Source organism: Schistocerca cancellata, chromosome 2 (assembly GCF_023864275.1).
Source record: "Schistocerca cancellata isolate TAMUIC-IGC-003103 chromosome 2, iqSchCanc2.1, whole genome shotgun sequence".
NCBI lineage: Eukaryota > Metazoa > Arthropoda > Insecta > Orthoptera > Acrididae > Schistocerca > Schistocerca cancellata.
The window spans coordinates 632,908,062-632,928,326 of record NC_064627.1 but is presented as its reverse complement, the minus strand read 5'-3'; the positions used below and the strand labels follow the sequence as shown (position 1 = coordinate 632,928,326).

The window sequence follows — 20,265 nt, the reverse complement described above, 5'->3', positions numbered from 1 at the left end:
CGGGAAGGAGGCTGATGGGACGATAGCTGGAAGGGGAGCGAGGGTCTTTACCAGGTTTAGGGATGGCAATCACCTCCGCATGTTTCCAAGCGGAAGGGAATTGCCCGGTGGAAAGGATGGAATTGAAGGTGGAGGTAAGGATGGGGACAGAGGGTGGGGGAAGCTGTTTGAGAAGCTGGTTGGTCAAGGTGTCAGGGCCGCCAGCTTTCCGAGGATGCAGGTACCGAAGCTCCCGGGCGACCTCCTCATCGGTGACGGGGGTGATGAAGTCGTCAGGGTCATGGGCGCCGAGGAACCGGTGGACATGAGCCGTGACCAGGCGGACGTGGGCGGGGTCGATGGGATCATCGACCGGCGTGAAGCTGCGCGCGAAAACGTCAGCCAAGGCATTGGCCTTAGCGTCAGAATCGCACACAGCCTCAGCACCGACCAGGAGGGGGGGAAGACGGGGACGCGTCCGGAGGAACCAAGAGACCAAGCGCCAGGCAGATGCGTCTTGGAGATTGAGAGCAGAGAGCTTTGCTTCCCAGGCAGCATTGCGATGGGCCTGAATGGCGGCCTGTATCTCGCGTTGCATTCGGTTCACATGCCGCTTGGTGGCAGGGTTGCGAGTGCGTTGCCAGTCGCGGATGGCCCGGTTCTTAGTCGTGATAAGGGCACGGATGGCCGGGGGTAGAGGACGCAAGTGGGAGGGAGGATGAGGGGGATGGGGAGGGGTGGCAGCAACGGCAGCGGCTACGGCAGCATCCGTGAAGTGCGCGATGGTGAGGTCAGCACCCACCCTAGCGGCGTCGGGGATAGTGGGCAGAGCCGCCTCGACGCGCCGCCGATAGGAGTCCCAGTCTATGCCCCGCAGGTCCAAGGAGGCACGGGGTGGCTCCAGAGACCCGACAAGGTCGATGGAGTAGACGACAGGGACGTGGTCAGAGGCTAGGGCGGCGCGAGTGGTGGCGTCAATAGGGAGGGGGAGACCTTTGACGAGGGCGATGTCGAGGACATCCGGTGGGCCACGACGGGGGAAGATGGTGGGGTCGAATGGGCTGATGACGCGGGCACCACGGGCCTCGACCACACGAAGGAGGCGACGGCCATGGGTGTTGGTGAGGCGACTGTGCCAGGCTGTATGCTTGGCGTTGCAGTCGCCCCCAACGAAGAGATCGCCGCCTAAAGATAGGACTGTGGCGAAGTCAGGGGCATGGAGGAGGCCACGGGGCCGACGGTAAAGGGCCACAAATGTTATAGGTCCCCGCACAGTGTGCACGACGACGCCGGCGGCCTCAAGGGTGGCAAGGGCAGGGAGAGTAATCGGGTGGTGACGGAGGGATGCGCGAACATATACTGCGGTTCCGCCAAAGGCGGTTAGTCGGTCGGTCCAGTAGCAGCAGTAATTGGGGACCCGGACACTGACCCCCGGCTTAAGATGAGACTCAGTGAGGAGGCAGATATCTACCCCTTCATCAAGCAGAAACTGCCGGAATTCCCCTTGCTGGCGGTGGATGCCATTCGCATTCCAGACGAGGACGGTGAGGCCATGGAGTCTAACAGCCATGACGGGGGGTGGGGAGGGTGGCGGTGATGGGGGAGAGGGAGTGGGAAAGGGCGGCTGCAATTTGTTGGGGAATGGAATGGAGGAGGGCTTCTAGGGCTCCAGTGATCGCAGACGTCAAAGCGTCTACGACACTGGAGATAAGGTCTCCAAAGACTGGGGGGACAGGGGTGGAGGGGGGAGGGTGGGGGGAAGGACCAGGATTGGCACGGGGAAGGAGGGGAGGGGGCTGGGCGGGAGCTGGGGTGAATGGGGCTGTATGGGGGCAGGGGGAGTGGGGGGGGAGGTCAGGAGGGGGAATGGGGGTGGCGAGGAGGGGGGTGGGGAGGGACGGGAAGTGGGCGGGAGACGGCCGGGTGCGGGAGGGCGGGAGGGAAGATGGGCCAGGTGGACATGACCATGCAGTGGGACCTGCAGAGCCAACTCCGCGGCGCTGCACGAGGGAAGGAGGGGCCGCAGAGCGTCGCTGCTGGGCGCGAAACGACTTAATTTTGGGACAGCCCTGGTAGTTACCTGTGTGGGCGCCACCACAGCGAGCACAGGTGGGGGGGACTTCCCGAGGTTTAGAGCAGGAGGTGGATTCGTGTCCACCGGCGCACTTGACACACCGCACTGCACGAGTGCAATCACTCGCATAGTGCGCCAGGCCCTGGCACCGGTAGCAAATGAGAATGAGGCGCCGAGAACGGGGCTTCTCGATGGTGACCGAACAGCGGTCGATGGCAGGGAGAGTCAGGAGGACTCTATTTTCTGGTGTGTCGTCGGCAGAGACAAAATAAAGGGGGGTGGGGAGTTTGGTGCGGGGAGAGACGACACGGGAGATGACAGCAGGGGTGATGTTGAGGGCAAGCAGCGCCTCCCGGAGGTCGTCGGCCTCATACTTAAAAGGGAGGCCGCGGACTACAACCCGGAGCCGTCTCGACCGCTGTGGGGAGATGGAGCAGCCGATGTTCCCTTCGCCAAGAGTATGAATGACCTTCTTGAGGTCGTCGGGGGATTGGAGGTAGAGGCGGTAGAGGTCTTCACCTGTCTGCTTCACACGGTAGTCAGAGGCAGTGATGTGGTCCAGGAGTTGGCGGAGAGTTATGCAAGGTTTTGGATATTCCACCAGAATGGGAGGGGACGGTGGAGGTTTGGGGTGGCAGGGCTGGGAGGGAGGGGGGGAAGTGTCTGCCGTGCCGTCAGAAATCGGCGCGAACTGGTTGTGCACCGGGACTGTCGGCGGCACGGTGAGGTGGCGGCGAGGCGCCGTCTTGCGGGGGATGGTGAAACCCTCCGCGTCATATGCTGCCTTCTGCTTCTTTCCCCGGGCAGCGGCGGTGGGGGTGGCTTCAGAGTCGGAGGAGGCCTCAGCAGGCTTCCTCTTGCGAGACTCCTGCTCGACCTGCATGACGTCGTCGGCAGCGTCGGCGGCAGCGGCGTGGGGGTAGAGAAACCGCCGAGCTCCCAAAGCGGGGTCAAACGGGAACTCCCCCTCCTCGGCAGCGTCACGGAGAGCGATGAGGTGCTCCTCCAGGCCCTCCGCGATGTCGCTGTCGTCCATGTCGCCGCAGTGCGAGTCGCAGTCCGAATGCTCGGACACATTGACAGCGTCGGAAATGTCCGGCATGTCGAGAGCGGACGAGGGACGAAGGGAAGTGGAAGCCTGCCTTTGCCTCGGCGCGCGCGGGCTGGTCCCACGTGAAGGGGGCCCTGACGCGCCATGTGCCCTATCTAACCGCCTAAGGGCGGCGGCATCGATTCAGCAGAAAAGGACGTCGTCGACGGCAAGCCGCCAGCGGGGGAGACAGCACTCCCAGGCGAAGGTGGAGAATCCAAAGAACGAGCCATCTCAGAGTCCGGGTGAATAGGCCGGGTCGTTGTAGGTGGGGGGCCGGATGGGGCCGCTGACGAAGCTAGCTCCGCCAGGCGGCGATCCGCCACACCCTCAGCTTCAGAACACGCATCAGTCGCAAGTGACATCGCAGCTCGGAATCTGCTCCTCGAGTGGACCTGGTCCAGTATTTATGCCTATGGCCTTCCTCCTCCACCAACGGCTGCAGGCGCTTCCTCTGTGGTCCGCGCCCAATCCCTGCGACCTGTTGGAGCGTTGCTGCTCCGTTTTCCGTCCGCTGCGGTTCTAGGTGTTCCCTCTGCGGTCCGCGCCCACTAAACCCGCTCCTGGGGCTTTCATCTACGGTCTGGAGTACCAAGCGTTCCCCCTGCGGTCCGCGCCCGCTCACCACGACCTGTTGGAGCGTTGCCGCTCCGTTTTTCGTCCGCTGCGGCTCTGGATGTTCCCTCTGCGGTCCGCGCCCACCAGTCCCACTTCTGGGTGTTCCATCTTCGGTCTGGTGCGCCTGGCAGTCCGTCAGGGGCTTGTTTACCATCTCCATCTCTCTGGTTCTTCTGAACCGCAGCGGACGGAAAACGGAGCAGCAACGCTCCAACAGGTCGCAGGGAATGGGCGCGGACCACAGAGGAAGCGCCTGCAGCCGTTGGTGGAGGGGGAAGGCCATAGGCATAAATACTGGACCAGGTCCACTCGAGGAGCAGTCTCAGGTCGCACCTGATGAAGGTCTCGAGCTACGTGACCGAAATATCGTGCAAGTACGACGCTGATATCCGGCAGAACACCCGACAACCCAAGATGTCATTAGATCGCCGGGAAAGCCTGAAGAGTAACATGTTTAATAATTTTTGAAAGACTTTATTCAGCACAGAAAATGTCTTCATTACATGATCTGAAATATTTGTTTTCTTTTGTCGTATTCTGAGTTTTTAATTACTGTCTTGGGATTTTCTCAGTAGGAACGAAATTTATTGATTGCAACATGCACAAATGGATGTTATACCGCACTACATAAATCAGTTGAGTCAGTTTGGAGTCTACGGAAGAAGATTGCAATGCATAGCAGCACAATTCATGGTGCTTGACCTGAGCACTATCATGGTTTTACTGTCTGTAGAGCTTGTCCCAGAAATCCATCCTTTCCTTGTAGAGGTCCTTCTCGACGCTCAGTCCATCCTTTGTGATGTTCAAGTAGCACCGATTGTCTTTCTTGAATGGAGTCCATGTCACAGACAAAATGGGATCTTCAGGATCAGGTGTGGGATTCCTGTAAAATGATAATCATAATGTTGCAACACACAGATAAACAGTATTCATTTAAATAAAGCAAGATGGCGTGACATTAATGAAGTCGTAAACGGTAGATATTTGGCCAAGAAACGTGGCGACGTTCATTATTTGATCAGAAAACTGTTTACCGATGTTCTAGATTCAATCCAAGAAGTCTCTACTGTGTCACTTGCAAAGAGAGCCGATAAGCTTGATGGTTATCCGTCATTCTGATGGATACGTTAACCTCTATGGTGGCCTATCTGTGGCTACTCTTTGAATTTAGGCTTCGAGACTCTTCAAGAAATACGCTTGAGTAGCCAAATCAAGTGGAAGGGCAAAGGGACACGAGTTGGTTGGTGGCTGCTAGTGCCCCTGCATTGCATATGTCCGTCTGCAGTCGATTTAGGATTGGGTTCCCGACACCCGACTTTCCAATCAGCGGCAACCTATCATTAGACCATGTATGGCTCTGCGGAGGTGACGTGATGTCCATTCACCAAATACTAGTGTCACAATTTACGTGTAGAAACATTGTCTGCGGTATTGAAAATCCGTTCTAGATGCTGTTGACCTACGAAATTCGAATTCTTGTATTACCTCCGAAATTCTATGGCCCATGCGTATTATGTCGATTATCATCCCATGGGAGGTAACTCGAGACGTGCGTTTATGGTCACTACACATTTGTCTGCAATAGATAGCTCAGGTACCGTGTGTACACACGCACCATACACTGCATCCAACTCCCACAGTTGGTCGTCATACACAGCACATTCTCGATCTGGACCACCTAACAAGTGACTTTTGTACACGCAGTTTAAAAGGAATGGAAATGAAGCGTCCTAGCGACGTGCAATTGGAATCACCTGTATCCGTCACAACCTCCAGACTAAGGGCACTGTTTCTCAATGACGAAACCTTGTTCAGTTTCCGAGATATTGTATTTTGAGTGTAGTACAAGGTAATGATAATCTTAATAATTTCTGATTTAAGGGGGCAACAATTCAGTGTCAAATTTTTCATGAAAAAGGGAAAAGTTTTACGGTAACATTGAAATACTTACAGCAAATTTTCGGAAATTATACCAAGGCTTCAACGAACTATTTCCTGATTCAAAAATGAGTATCGATCAGTTAAAGTTGCTTCTCAACTGAAGATTTTCAAGTAATTACGCTCACACTAAATATCCGCTTCGTGCAAACCATAATTTAAATTTCAGAAGACTTGCAGAATATTACTTCGTATCATGAGAATTTGCTCGTAACGGGGAAAATATAATATACATTTGTTTACAGTAAAGTTTATTTATTGTTTGGTAAAGCAAAAGTTAAGTAGTCTGGCCTGAATGAGTGTGGGACCGAGAAGGGCAGATCCAGCCGCCTGATTGAAAACGTTTATCCTATTCTCCACGTCTGCAGATACATTTCGCTCGCGAACTGTGAGAACTATGTATGTAAATGCGTCTCTTAAGCGTTGATGACTTTTTTGGTGTGTATGCGCAGTGCACTGACTTGTTCCTGATGATGGGAGAAGCTAGACGGTGAAACCTGGCCCCAGCACAAAGCCTTTTCCTCTCAAAGAGCGGAAAAGTGCCCGCCAATCTTAATGGTTCCATTCGTCGTACGGATCAACAGCAGTGTCGCATCCCCTCATTTCACAACACACTGTGGGGAGGTTTGGAATTTAATACAGGACACTGGTGATCAAGAAATTTACGCCACTACCCCTCCCGTTCCCTGTACCGTGAAGTCAAAGGGAAAATTATCAACAGGATGCGGCGCACCAGGACGGTCGCGCATCCAAGTGGTGGTCGGACGATGCGGAACAGCGGCAATCCGACGACAACCGGTGTATCCACCTCGGCACGGCCTTGACGGTTTGTTTGATGATTGAAGATTAGAGGCAACATTCCCTGTTTTCCTTCTCTTTCTCTCTCTCTCTTTCTCTCTCTCTCTCTGTGTGTGTGTGTGTGTGTGCGTGCGTGCGTGTGTTCAGTATTTGTAAGTACACTTGTCTTTACGTATACCTGTTAGCAAAACAACAATCATAAAACATAAAAATATTTTCAATATTTTCACTCGAAACATTGTGGAGTTCAGTATTACAGGTAGGCAGAAAGGCTTTAATGCACATCTCTGGCATTCGGTACGACAGTTGAGCTGGGACATGGCACACTCATGTTCTGGATCGGTAACACATTAGGTTTCGGACGCTTCTCGTCACTATCGAGATTAATATGACGGCTGAGTAGAACCGGACAAGGCTCATACAATCTATTATGTAGTTAAGCAGAGTGGCAAAGGATTCGTCTTTGAAGAAAATAAATCACTATTGAGCCGTGGTAAAAATTGCTGTTTTAAAGAGCGCACCGCAGCGAGTAGTGTGAAGCAGTCGCCCTCCGTTTCTGGCGGTGGCGCCGCTGTGGCAATCGCAGCTTTGGTGTCTCCCTCTGGTGGGAAAGGGGAAAGCTTGCCTGTTCACGTGCATTTAAGGGCCGCTATGAGCTCGCCAGTCGGTCAGTCTGGGTCAGTCTCTCGTCCCCAGCGTGCTAGTCTCTCTCTCGTCCGCATTTGTTAGGCAGATAGTGTCTGTCGTTCGGAGTGCTAGTATGTCTATCGTTTGGATCAACCTTTAAAGCCGGCAAAATGAGATTCTTTCCACTCCGCCAGTAAGAGAACTCAACGACTGGTCGCCCGGTCGGGGCTTTGTTCCTGCATCTGTGTCAGCGCGTTATGCCACCAGTCTGCTCGAGTTTCCTCAGGCAATGTTCATTGGCGGTTGGATCGATCGGTTGGTCGGTCGCGCACTGAGACACAAGATGACTTCTCCGTCTTGAGCGTCGGCGTATGTGAGGTCGCCACGTGAGTCCAGTGGGTGGCGGGGTAGTGACTTCGCGGGCGACACGAGAGCAACAGGAGTCAACCCACGACATGTCTGGCCCGTGCGAGTTGCGACGCCGTGAGACGGGAGATCGGTGCACCGTCCTGCGTCTGTTGAAGCGACTGGTAGCGGACGGTTCGGTAGAGCGATTTGGGGTGCTGCGCCAGGTCTTCTCGAGAAATCGCAGTTTGTTAGAAGTTAAGTGATTGGTGATATGTTGTTTGATTTACTCTTGTTAAATTCTACTTGTTTTCTTGGTGAGGTCACCAGCCGTTTTGCTTTGGGGTCGTCCCACCATTCTTCTCCGTTTGCCCACCCACGGGAAGGTGGTTGTTTATAAATTGGGTGGTCCGTTTTCCCTCGTGAAGGAGGGGCGAGTTAGAGCAACCTGCAGTTTGGATTATTCGGTAATCTCCCTATCAATCTACCGTACGTTACTAGCTGCCTCTGTCATGTTTGTCGGATTTGGTGTGTTAACGAATTTATTGCTTGGAGTGTAACGGCCTAATACCTGAAATATATTTTTATTGCCTATGATCTTGAGAGGCAGTATCTGTGTATTGTAGAGCATCTTAAATACTGTTTGGCCAAACTTGTAGAATTTTATATAAGATTGCATTTAATGGGCTTTTATTTAAATGATCGTTTTAGTATATAAAGTTGACACCCTTTCACCGTAAGACTTTTCTTAGAAGCTAAAATCAAGTTGCACCTTCGGTGGCAAGATTAATATTTTAATTCTTAGTGTTTTGTATAGTTTCCATCCCTCCTACTGGGGGGCATAGGGTGTGTGCTTGTGTAAACTGTTAAAACTCTTAGTTTAAATTCATCTGGTGTGTTGCAGATTTGCACCAGTGTAGTCTTTCGGAGGCTGTTGTGAGCGGTCATAACTACGGCCGTGTCAAAACGGAGCGGCAAGGTTCTCTGCCCGAAAACTCATACAGTCGAAACTTGTTTCTTTCTGTCTCTGAATAAATTGTAACTTTGGTATTTAGAGGGTGCTTTCTGATTATAATTTTAAATCTCTTTTTAAAAAAACGCTTTTAGGCACTATTAAAGTGAATAAAATTCCCATTTGTTAAAAGGAATTTGGTTATGATTTCATCAGTTACTCCCTGGCAACTACTTCCATGCTTACATAGTGTGATTAAATGTGTTAATATTCTTGATGAATCGCTAGTAAATAAATGAATTCTTAAGAATATTCTTTGAAAATAAATAACGGTTCAACGATCAGACCGCGTGCACCGCCAGGAGTTTGAAATCAACGCAATGAAATGCATTGAGTTACGAGTTGCCTTACACCCGATTGTGACTGCTTTTAGGACCAGGTAAAATGTGCAGATCGTCCTTGCAGTAACTCACCTCATAGAAAAGTTGTACAAAACAGGAGAGCCACCAACGACTGGTCAATACTTTGGCAACTGCATCGTGATCATTCAGTGGACGGCACACTGTGAGCGATACCTGCACGTTTGTATTGCTCTCGGCTGCGCAGTCCTTTATGTAACACGAGATCTCGACTGCGTACCTTGCCGTCACCACTAGCTGTGGAATGAGCGTCTTCGCTATAGTTCCATATAGCCTTTTTATACTCCTATCGCTCCTCGACCCTTCCCTCAGTTCCTGGTCGCACGCCGCATCGGATAGAGTGGTGGAGGACGCGATAGACTTGTGTTGGGCTCAAACTCTGTTCCATCACTGCTTCCAACACCACAGTTGAACGCGAAAGCCGCTCCAGGCCAAGGTCAGGATTTCAGTTCGCTGAGGGCTGGGCCTCACTTTACGCCGAGAGTGACCCCCCTGTCTTACTGTCTTATTTGATAATCTAATTCATTCAGCATCACCTGATTTAATTATTTTACATTCCATTATAGTTGTTTACTTCTCTTGAAGTACATCCTCTAATCTCTTTAAAATATACTATCCATTACACTCAACTACTATTCCAAGCCCTTCGCGGTCATTGACAAAGTTACATTGTCATCGCCAGACCTTGAAACGTTAATTTCTAGCTCTGATCAAATCTTTCTGCACATTACTCCTTGATTTTCTCTACTAATCGCTCAGCGTACAGATTAAACAACATCGAAAAGGCTACAATATTCACTCCCTAATCAACAACGGTTTCTCTTCCACTTCTATCAAATCATAACCGCACTCAGGTTTCTATAAAAGTTTTGAATGACCTATCGTTCCCTGTATTTTAGTACTGTTACCTTCAGTACTTCAGACCGCATTTCAGAACATATTGTCAAAAAGTTTTTCTTCGTTTCCCATGTTGACATTACCAGGATATGTGTCCCTGCATTTCTCCCGAACACAAACACATGTTCCCTGATGTTTCTTTCACCAGTTTTCCAATCTTATATAAATGATTCGTGTCAGTATTTTGGACCATGACTTATCAGACTGATAGTAATATTTGTACCTGCCAGCACCTGATTTCTTGGATTTGCAAATTTAACGTAATTTCTGAAGTGTGAGAGTATTTCCTCTGTTTCATCTACCTTGCATTCAGGATGGAATAGTTTTACGATGGAAGGCTTTCCGAAGGGAGTCAGTGGTTCTCAGGGATTTCGTCTGCTCCAGAAGCTTTGTTTCGAGTTAGGGCGTATAGCGCTCTGTCAGATTCTTCTTGCAGTATCACATCTCCCATCCCATACCTCTTTCCTCTTTCCTGCCTATAATATTGGCTCAAAGTTCCTTTCTCTTGCATGGTCTCTCTATAAGTAATTTCCACCTTTCAGAGTAGCATGATTTTTCATCTGGGCTCGTGAGATTCTCGTTTCCATAAGGCTTCTCTAATTTCCCTTTAGGGGGCATCTGTCTTTTTACTATAGACTTAAACTTGTCCTCTAACCATTCCTGCTTAGCCATTTCGCTCCTCTACCAATGCGCCTTTTTTAAGACGTATGTGTTCCCTTTTGTCTGCTTATTTTGATGCATTTTCGACTTTTCTTCTTTCATCAGTTCGGTACCCAATCTTGTATCCTTTCCCTTGTTTCAATCATTCGTTGCCTAATGCTCCCTTTGACTCTCAGAACAATCTCTGATTCCTTAGATTTGTTCAGGTCCCATCTCCTCAATTTCGTACTTTTCGTATTTTTTTCAATTTTAATCTTCAGTTCATCATAAGCTCCATTCTCCTGGCCTTATGCCGTATCGTCAAAGGCTCGGCAAATTATACTAGGTTTGATGCTGTTAGTAAAGAGAATGGTCGGATTCATTTCCACAACTTCGGTTGTCCCTCGCGCCCTTGGCGTTAGTTCCGGTGGCGACCGCTCTCTGACGTATATGTGTACTCAGGCATCTCACTGCGGTTGGCTCAGTAGTGTGTTGAGCTATCTGTCGTCCATGATATGCGGTGGGCTGGGCAGTTACATGGTCCCGTTTACTCGGTATGGTTCTGGTTGACTCAAAGAACCTTCTTATGTCTCACCGGCACGGGAAGTCGCTTGAGAAATTTGCAGGGTATTTTACATGACTGGTACGATATTCTCGTACCCAATCATGCGCCTGAAGATAGGATTTACATCCGGAAACCTGGGTCATGTGTACGATTTTATCGAAATAAAGAACTGGTCAAATACAAAGTGGAAAAGATTTGTGCATCATATTTTTCATGATGAATAAATCCGCTCCACTTGTATTTGACAACAGTCGCGTATCCACCAAAGGATGTGGCATTATATTATTTAGCGTGGAAACTGAGGTGTGATTGAATAAAGTAGCAATAGTCAAACCAGGAACTTGAGAGTGCAGGCCTTTGGACAGTCTACAAGGCGGAAGTGTCCGTATCGTCTTCATCATGAAGATGTAGAAGAATGGATACCACTTGGTCACCGATGATGTTAAAATAACCATCCTGGATCATGTTCACGAAATCAACCCTCACTAACATCACAGAAGCACCTACAACCTAAACGCAACCTTCCACACACTGCGGAATAAACACTTCGTCGGCCTTTCTGTGCATTCATCGCCTGAAATCATTCGAAATGGGACCAAATCTCAACTCTTCGGACCACTCAGCGCGCCTACAGCTGGCTACTATGCAGTATCGCTGAGAGCACTGGTCATCTGCGAGGCACCCAAGTTTCCATCCCATGCAGTCTCGTTTGCAATGATTGTTCGAAAACTGGCTGAGATGCGTCTGCATTCACTGACAACAGCAATTCCTGTCGGGTTTCAAACCTACAGCCACTAGTAAGGTGTAACACATGTCTCCGGTCTAAATAGGTCAGGATGTTTATACATCCGCTGTTCTTACGGCGCGTTATGTGCCTACGGATAGTTCGAGGGTGATTTGATAAGACTGGTAAAAAAGTTAGTTTCGTAAACAACTTATCTTACTTCTCAGCAGAGTTTCCTTTGAGGGATATACACTTGTTCCATCGATGCTCCAGCTCTTTCATTCCATAAGATAAATATGTTCAGTCAAACTCTGAAAATACTAGTTGACTGCAAAGAATACTCGTTGAGTGCAACTATCTCCTCCTGATTTTATGAAAATATGTTCCCAACAAGCCAGAGTTTCAAGATATTGAACAGGAAGAAGTCACTTGGCGCTCTAGTGATGAACCAATTCGAAGCCCATTTCAGGCTCTTCTGCCTTTGTGGGATGGTGCATTATCCTGGCAAAACAGCAAATTTTTGTGTGCCAAGTGGTCTGCTGTCAGCCAAAGCATGTTTCAAGAGATCCCACAATGAATAATAGAATCCAGACGTGTGTCTGTCTATTTACATGTATTCTATAGATTTATTCCCTGGAAATCCAAAGACACCTAAACACCTTACGAGCTAACAAAAAATTATCCTTGCTTTCTTCGGTTAACTTGTTTTGACTGCCATTTCGACTCTGGTACGTAACGATGGATCTATGTTTCATCAGCAGTTACGAACTGACGCAAAAAGGTTTGCAGATTGCGGTTGAACGTCGCCAGACATTGTGTTCAAATGCTGTGCGAGATACGCTTTTGATCGATTGTGAGGAATCACGGCACCCCATCATGCACACATCTTCTTCATGGCCAATCCTCCTTGTAGGATATTATGCACTCACTCAGTTACGATGCGTACAGTCTCAGTAATCACACGGCTTTTTATTTGGCGATCTTGCGTTACCATACCGTTGATTTTCTCAACGGTTTCGATTGTGGCGACTACAATTGGGGAGAAAGACCGTGTTCAGTGCTGTCAGACCACTTTTAAATTCATTAATTGAAAAGCAAATGGTCTTCACTGACGGCGCAGACTCTGAACTTTATCCAGTTCAGGTTTTATTTGCACGGTAGATCACCCCCTCAAATGAAAATGTTCTCTCTTGTTTAAATCGTACTCGTTACAGTGACCAATTCAAACGGCTGTCTACAGTCAACAATACACTGAACACTGTTGAAATTCTTTATACGACCATTGGAATAATGAAGCTTATACCACGAAGGCGGAGCAAAAGTGTTGAATCATTTCATGGAACTTTAGCGGCCTTATAAAACAATCCTCGTCCGGTAGACAGCCCAAGATGGTACACCAACAAATTGGGCAACTTTATTCTCGGTACGGTCAGTATGGTCATGGAACGTCCAGGCGCGATAGCTTCTTTCTGCCATTCAGTCACTTCTTCACGTCATCCAGTCTCACTGCTCTGATCCCCTACAACTGACTGGCACGTACACAGCACTTGACTGCCATGACTTACACATGTATTGGATGGTCACATGACCGAACAGAAACAATTCTGCGCCATCAACAGCGCTCCAAAAAGCACCAGCGTGTACTTTTAAGGGTGTTACAAGTATTTTGTCCGACGAGTTTACGTAACTTCGTTTTTGCTTATTCCTTCTCTGATGTCGACGGGTGTTTGTTTATTTTATTTCGAAACTAAATGCCGTCATTGTGCAAGTTGATGAAGGAGAGCCACATCTACAGTACAGAACGACAGACATGTATTATCGTAAGGTGTAGTATTATTCAGCTACCGTACTTACCCCTTAGTGGCGAAGTTCGTCCACATGCGGGTCATACGCGCTATTGCTTTTCCTTCCACCGTTTCTGGTCCCTTGGGTATGTCTTTAAACAATTGTCCGTGGAACAAATAGGCGACGTCATCGCCATGTGAGGCCCCTATAAATTTAAGCGATAACCACTGCAGGGTCTGTTACATGGTATATTGTATATTTTCTTTAAAAGATAAAAGTGATTCAACATGAAATCGTACAATTATACATGTAAATTTTATAAGGGGTAATCAGAAAGTTTCCCTCTATGGCGTTGCTGAAGCGTATACACACCGTAGCACGACTTCATTTCGGATATATAAGTATTGGCAAACGTGCGGGAGATTAGTTTGGCATTGGTGACTTTGCAACGTGCGAGGTAAATGCGGGTACGTGAACTATGACAACTGAGCCGTGGTAAAAATTGCTGTTTTGAAAAGCGCGCCGCAGTGCGTAGTGTGAAGCAGTCGCCCTCCATTTCTGGCGGTGGCGCCGCTGTGGCAATCGCAGCTTTGGTGTCTCTCTCTGGTGAGAAAGGTGCATTTAAGGGGCGCTATGAGCTTGCCAGTCGGTCAGTCTTGGGTGAAGTCTGGGTCAGTCTCCCGTTCCCAGCTTGCTAGTATGTCCCTCGTCCGAGTTTGTGAGGCAGTTAATGTCTGTCATCCGAGAGTGCTAGTATGTCTTTCGTTCGGATCAAACTTTAAAGCCGGATAAATGACACTCCACCTGTATGAGAACTCAGCGAGTAGTCGCCCGGTCGGGGCTTATTTTCTGCATCTGAGTCTGCGCATTACGCCGCCAGTCTGCTGAAGTTGCTCAGGGTATGGTCATTGGCGGTCAGCACGATCAGTTGGTCGGTCGCGCACTGAGACACAAGGTGACTTGTCCGCCTTGAGCGTCGGCGCATGTGAGGTCGCCACGTGAGTACAGTGTGCCGCGCCGCATAGCGAGGGGCAGTGGCTTCGCGGTCGACACGTTAGCAACACGAGTCAGCCCACCACATCGGTCTGGCCGGTGCGAGCTGCGACACCGTGAGACGGGAGATCGGCGCGCCGTCCTGTGTCCATTCAAGGGGCTGGCAGCGGATGGTTCGGGAGAGCGATTTCGGGGTGCTGCGCCAGGTCTTCTCCAGAAATTGCATTTTATTAGAAGTTAAGTGATTGGTGATGTGTTGTTTCATTTACTTTCAAATTCTACTTGTTTTCTTGGCCAGTCTCTCGTCCCCAATTTGCTCGTCTGTCTCTCGTCCGCATTTATAAGGCAGTTAGTGTCTGTCTATCGTTCGGAGCTGCCTCTGTCATGTTTGCCTGATTTGGTGTATTAACCAGTAATGAACCGTAATTCTCAAGAAAATTCTTTGAAAATAAATTACGGTTCAACAACATAATTAATAAAGACGTCCTAACGGGTCCGACATGCTGTTATTCTTTGCCGGCCGAAGTGGCCGTGCGGTTAAAGGCGCTGCAGTCTGGAGCCGCAAGACCGCTACGGTCGCAGGTTCGAATCCTGCTTCGGGCATGGATGTTTGTGATGTCCTTAGGTTAGTTAGGTTTAACTAGTTCTAAGTTCTAGGGGACTAATGACCTCAGCAGTTGAGTCCCATAGTGCTCAGAGCCATTTGAACCATTTTTTTGTTATTCTTTACTTTGCTGAAGAGGGACAAACACCGGTAGGAATGCACTGGAGAATGAAGAATGGAGGCAGCATGTCTGTCGAAAACCTCCGTTAAGGAATGGTGCTCCATGTCTGTACTGGAGCCAATTCGACACAACATGTCGGTCGATCTGGGAATCCAGCCTCCTCCGTTACACTCGACACTCCTGATATCTCTCTTCGCGTCCCTTAATGCCTGTCGGACGAGGATGTGCAGCAGGCGCTTTCGGACTTCTTGGTGCAGGAGGACTCGTTGTTTTACCAAACAGATATCCTCAACCTGGTGCGTCGGTTGAACGATTGCTTCAGGTCCTGTCGATTTTGCCTAAGGCGCCATACCGATTCTGGACTGTACGGCATTCGAAAGGAGACTTTCTGATCACCTCTTATATTTCGGTTAATTATGGGTTTTCGTTATTCAGTTACTTCTGATAGAAAAATGGCAGAAGATTATCATGTCAAGAGTTATGTATTTACCGGCAATGTCTTCTTTGGTTAACATCTTCTTGCTCACGTTAAGATTGGTGACGGCGTCGAAGTGATAGAAATACACCGGCTGTGCTCCGGCGACTGCAGACTGCACTCGGGCCGCCACAAGGGAGGGGTACACGAAGAAGAGGTCGCCGCGCAGCTGTAACAAGAGAAACGTCTTCAGACGTAGATTCATCAACGGCATTCACAAGCACTAATGTAGTTGCCAGAATTTTGCACCATAATAGGTTCATTCTGTAGACCTGACTAAAAAAGATACTTTATTTATTATCAACATGTTGTTGTTGTGGTCTTCAGTCCTGAGCCTGGTTTGATGCAGGTCTCCATACTACTCTATCCTGTGCAAGCTTCTTCATCTCCCAGTACCCACTGCAACCTACATTCTTCTGAATCCGCTTAGTGTATTCATCTCTTGGCCTCCCTCTACGATTTTTACCCTCCACGATGCCCTCCAATACTAAACTGGTGATCCCTTGAAGCCTCAGAACATGTCCTAACAACCGATCCCTACTTCTAGTCAAGTAGTGCCACAAACTTCTCTTCTCCCCAATCCTATTCAATACCTCCTCATTAGTTATATGATCTACCCATCTAATCTTCAACATTCTTCTGTAGCACCACATTTCTAAAGCTTCTATTCTCTTCTTGTCCAAACTACTATCTTTCATGTTTCACTTCCATACATGGCTACACTCCATACAAATACTTTCAGAAACTACTTCCTGACACTTAAATCTATACTCGATGTTAACAAATTTCTCTTTTTCAGAAACGCTTTCCTTGTCATTTCCAGTCTGCATTTTATATCCTCTCTACTTCGACCATCATCAGTTATTTTGCTCCCCAAATGGCAAAACTCCTTTACTACTTTAAGTGTCTCATTTCCTAATCTGATTTCCTCAGCATCACCCGACTTAAATTGACTACATTCCATTATCCTCGTTTGGCTTTTGTTGATGTTCATCTTATATCCACCTTTCAAGACACTATCCATTTCGTCCAACTGCTCTTCTTAGTCCTTTGCTGTCTCTGACAGAATTACAATATTATCGGCGAACCTCAGTGTTTTTATTTCTTCTCTATGGATTTTATACCTACTGCGAATTTTTCTTTCGTTTCCCTCACTGCTTGCTCAATATACAGATTGAATAACATCGGGGAGAGGCTAGACTACAACCTTGTCTCACTCCCTTCCCAACCACTGCTCCCCTTTCGTGTCCCTCTACTCTTATAACATCCATCTGGTTTCTGTACAAATTGTAAATAGCCTTTCGCTCCCTGTATTTTACCCCTGCCACCTTCAGAATTCGAAAGAGAGTATTCCAGTCAACATTGTCAAAAGCGTTCTCTAAGTCTACAAATGCTAGAAACGAAGGTTTGTCTTTCCTTAATCTAGCTTCTAAGATAAGTCGTAGGATCAGTATTGCCTCATGTGTTCCTGTATTTCTACGGAATCCAAACTGATCTTCGCGAGGTCAGCCTCGACCAGTTTTTCCATTCGTCTGTAATGAATTCGCGTTAGAATTTTGCATCCGTGACTTATTAAACTGATAGTTCTGTAATTTTCACATCTGTCAACACCTACTTTCTTTGAAATTGGAATTATTATATTCTTCTTGAAGTCTGAGGGTATTTCGTCTGTCTCATACATCTTGCTCACCAGATGGTAGAGTTTTGTCAGAACTGGCTCTCCCAAGGCCGTTAGTAGTTCTAATGGAATGTTGTCTACTCCCAGGGCCTTGTTTCGACTCAGGTCTTTCAGTTCTCTGTCAAACTCTTCACGCAGTATTGTATCTCCCATTTCACCTTCATCTACATCCTCTTCCATTTCCATAATATTGTCCTCAAGTACATCAGCCTTGTATAGTCCCTCTATATACTCCTTCTACCTTTCTGCTTTCCCTTCTTTGCTAAGAACTGGTTTCCATCTGAGCTCTTGATACTCATACAAGTGCTTCTCTTTTCTCCAAAGGCCTCTTTAATTTTCCTGTAGGTAGTATCTATCTTACCCCTAGTGAGATAAGCCTCTACATCCTTACATTTATCCTCTAGCCATCCCTGCTTGGCCATTTTGCACTTCCTGTCAATCTCAATTTTGAGACGTTTGTATTCCTTTTTGCCTGCTTCATTTATTGCATTTTCATATTTTCTCTTTTCATCAATTAAATTCAATATTTCTTCTGTTACCCAAGGATTTCTACTAACCCTCGTCTTTTTATCTACTTGATCCTTTGCTGCCTTCACTACTTCATCTCTCAAAGCTACCCATTCTTCTTCTACTGTATTTCTTTCCCCCGTTCCTGTCAATTGTTCCCTTGAGCTCTCCCTGAAACTGTGTAGTCAGTTTATCCAGATCCTATCTCCTTAAATTCCCACCTTTTTGTAGTTTCTTCAGTTTTAATCTACCGTTCATAACCAATAGATTGTGGTCAGAGGCCACATCTGCCCCTGGAAATGTCTTACAATTTAAAACCTGGTTCCTAAATCTCTGTTTTACCATTATATAATCTATCTGATACCTTTCAGTATCTCCGCGATTCTTCCATGTATACAACCTTCTCTTATGATTCTTGAACCAAGTGTTAGCTATGATTAAGTTGTGCTCTGTGCAAAATTCTACCAGGCGGCTTCCTCTATCATGTCTTAACCCCAATATATATTCACCTACTATGTTTCCTTCTCTTCCTTATTCCTACTACCGAATTCCAGTCACCCATGACTATTACATTTTCGTCTGCCTTCACTATGTGAATAATTTCACTATGTGAATAATTTAACCCTCTGTGGCAGTTGCACTACTTAACCTCTAAAATTAAATGTCATACCAGTAAAGAAGAATGCGCCGCATTTAAAGTGAATCGCAAAGAAGAACCGATGTGTAGAGAAGTGGCACACTGAAGTACTGAGGAAAGCTGAAGTGCGTTTGAAGTTGCCAGATGGCGTAGATAATGTCCTAATGAACACCACATCCGGCAAGTAAGTTCAAGAAAAATGGACATTCGTAAACGGAAAATGCCAGAAGTTGAACACACAGCTATAGAACTAGAAGGTAACTGCGAAGAAACCTTGGGTAACTGCAAAAATATTTCAATTGATCGATTACAGCAGAAGTATAAAAATATTTGTGAGTATGATGTAAAACTGCACTACAAGTCACTTAGGAACGAAATTAGTTGGCTACAGCAGAAGTGTAAGAAAATCGAAACGTAAATGGTCGTCGGAAGGACAGACTGAGCCTACAGAACAGTCAAAGCAGTCTTCGGTGAAATTAAAGGCCAGGTCGTCAACATTAAGAGGTATTAGAAATCCAGGTATTAAACGCAGAGGCGACACAGGGCAGGTGAAAATACACTCCTGGAAATTGAAATAAGAACACCGTGAATTCATTGTCCCAGGAAAGGGAAACTTTATTGACACATTCCTGGGGTCAGATACATCACATGATCACACTGACAGAACCACAGGCACATAGACATAGGCAGCAGAGCATGCACAATGTCGGCACTAGTACAGTGTATATCCACCTTTCGCAGCAATGCAGGCTGCTATTCTCCCATGGAGTCGATCGTAGAGATGCTGGATGTAGTCCTGTGGAACGGCTTGCCATGTCATTTCCACCTGGCGCCTCAGTTGGACCAGCGTTCGTGCTGGACGTGCAGACCGCGTGAGACGACGCTTCATCCAGTCCCACACATGCTCAATGGGGGACAGATCCGGAGATCTTGCTGGCCAGGGTAGTTGACTTACACCTTCTAGAGCACGTTGGGTGGCACGGGATACATGCGGACGTGCATTGTCCTGTTGGAACAGCAAGTTCCCTTGCCGGTCTAGGAATGGTAGAACGATGGGTTCGATGACGGTTTGGATGTACCGTGCACTATTCAGTGTCCCCTCAACGATCACCAGTGGTGTACGGCCAGTGTAGGAGTTCGCTCCCCACACCATGATGCCGGGTGTTGGCCCTGTGTGCCTCGGTCGTATGCAGTCCTGATTGTGGCGCTCACCTGCACGGCGCCAAACACGCATACGACCATCATTGGCACCAAGGCAGAAGCGACTCTCATCGCTGAAGACGACACGTCTCCATTCGTCCCTCCATTCACGCCTGTCGCGACACCACTGGAGGCGGGCTGCACGATGTTGGGGCGTGAGCGGAAGACGGCCTAACGGTGTGCGGGACCGTAGCCCAGCTTCATGGAGACGGTTGCGAATGGTCCTCGCCGATACCCCAGGAGCAACAGTGTCCCTAATTTGCTGGGAAGTGGCGGTGCGGTCCCCTACGGCACTGCGTAGGATCCTACGGTCTTGGCGTGCATCCGTGCGTCGCTGCGGTCCGGTCCCAGGTCGACGGGCACGTGCACCTTCCGCCGACCACTGGCGACAACATCGATGTACTGTGGAGACCTCACGCCCCACGTGTTGAGCAATTCGGCGGTACGTCCACCCGGCCTCCCGCATGCCCACTATACGCCCTCGCTCAAAGTCCGTCAACTGCACATACGGTTCACGTCCACGCTGTCGCGGCATGCTACCAGTGTTAAAGACTGCGATGGAGCTCCGTATGCCACGGCAAACTGGCTGACACTGACGGC

General features: G+C 48.3%; 2 protein-coding genes across 2 annotated transcripts in view; both read right to left on the bottom strand.

Moving 5' to 3' along the window:
• LOC126157224 (esterase B1-like) overlaps window positions 1–3,155 on the bottom strand; it is a 142,298-nt gene extending 139,143 nt beyond the window's left edge. The window contains exon 1 of the mRNA XM_049916361.1: window positions 2,060–3,155. Coding sequence (XP_049772318.1) covers window positions 2,060–3,155 — 1,096 coding nt within the window. The remainder of the gene's footprint in view (window positions 1–2,059) is intronic.
• Window positions 3,156–4,248: 1,093 nt separating this feature from the next.
• Window positions 4,249–20,265, bottom strand: part of LOC126157208 (juvenile hormone esterase-like) — an 84,486-nt gene continuing 68,469 nt past the window's right edge. The window contains exons 8-10 of the mRNA XM_049916360.1: window positions 15,659–15,812; window positions 13,520–13,655; window positions 4,249–4,644 (exon numbers count right to left, since the gene is read on the bottom strand). Coding sequence (XP_049772317.1) covers window positions 4,482–4,644; window positions 13,520–13,655; window positions 15,659–15,812 — 453 coding nt within the window. The 3' untranslated portion in view covers window positions 4,249–4,481. The remainder of the gene's footprint in view (window positions 4,645–13,519; window positions 13,656–15,658; window positions 15,813–20,265) is intronic.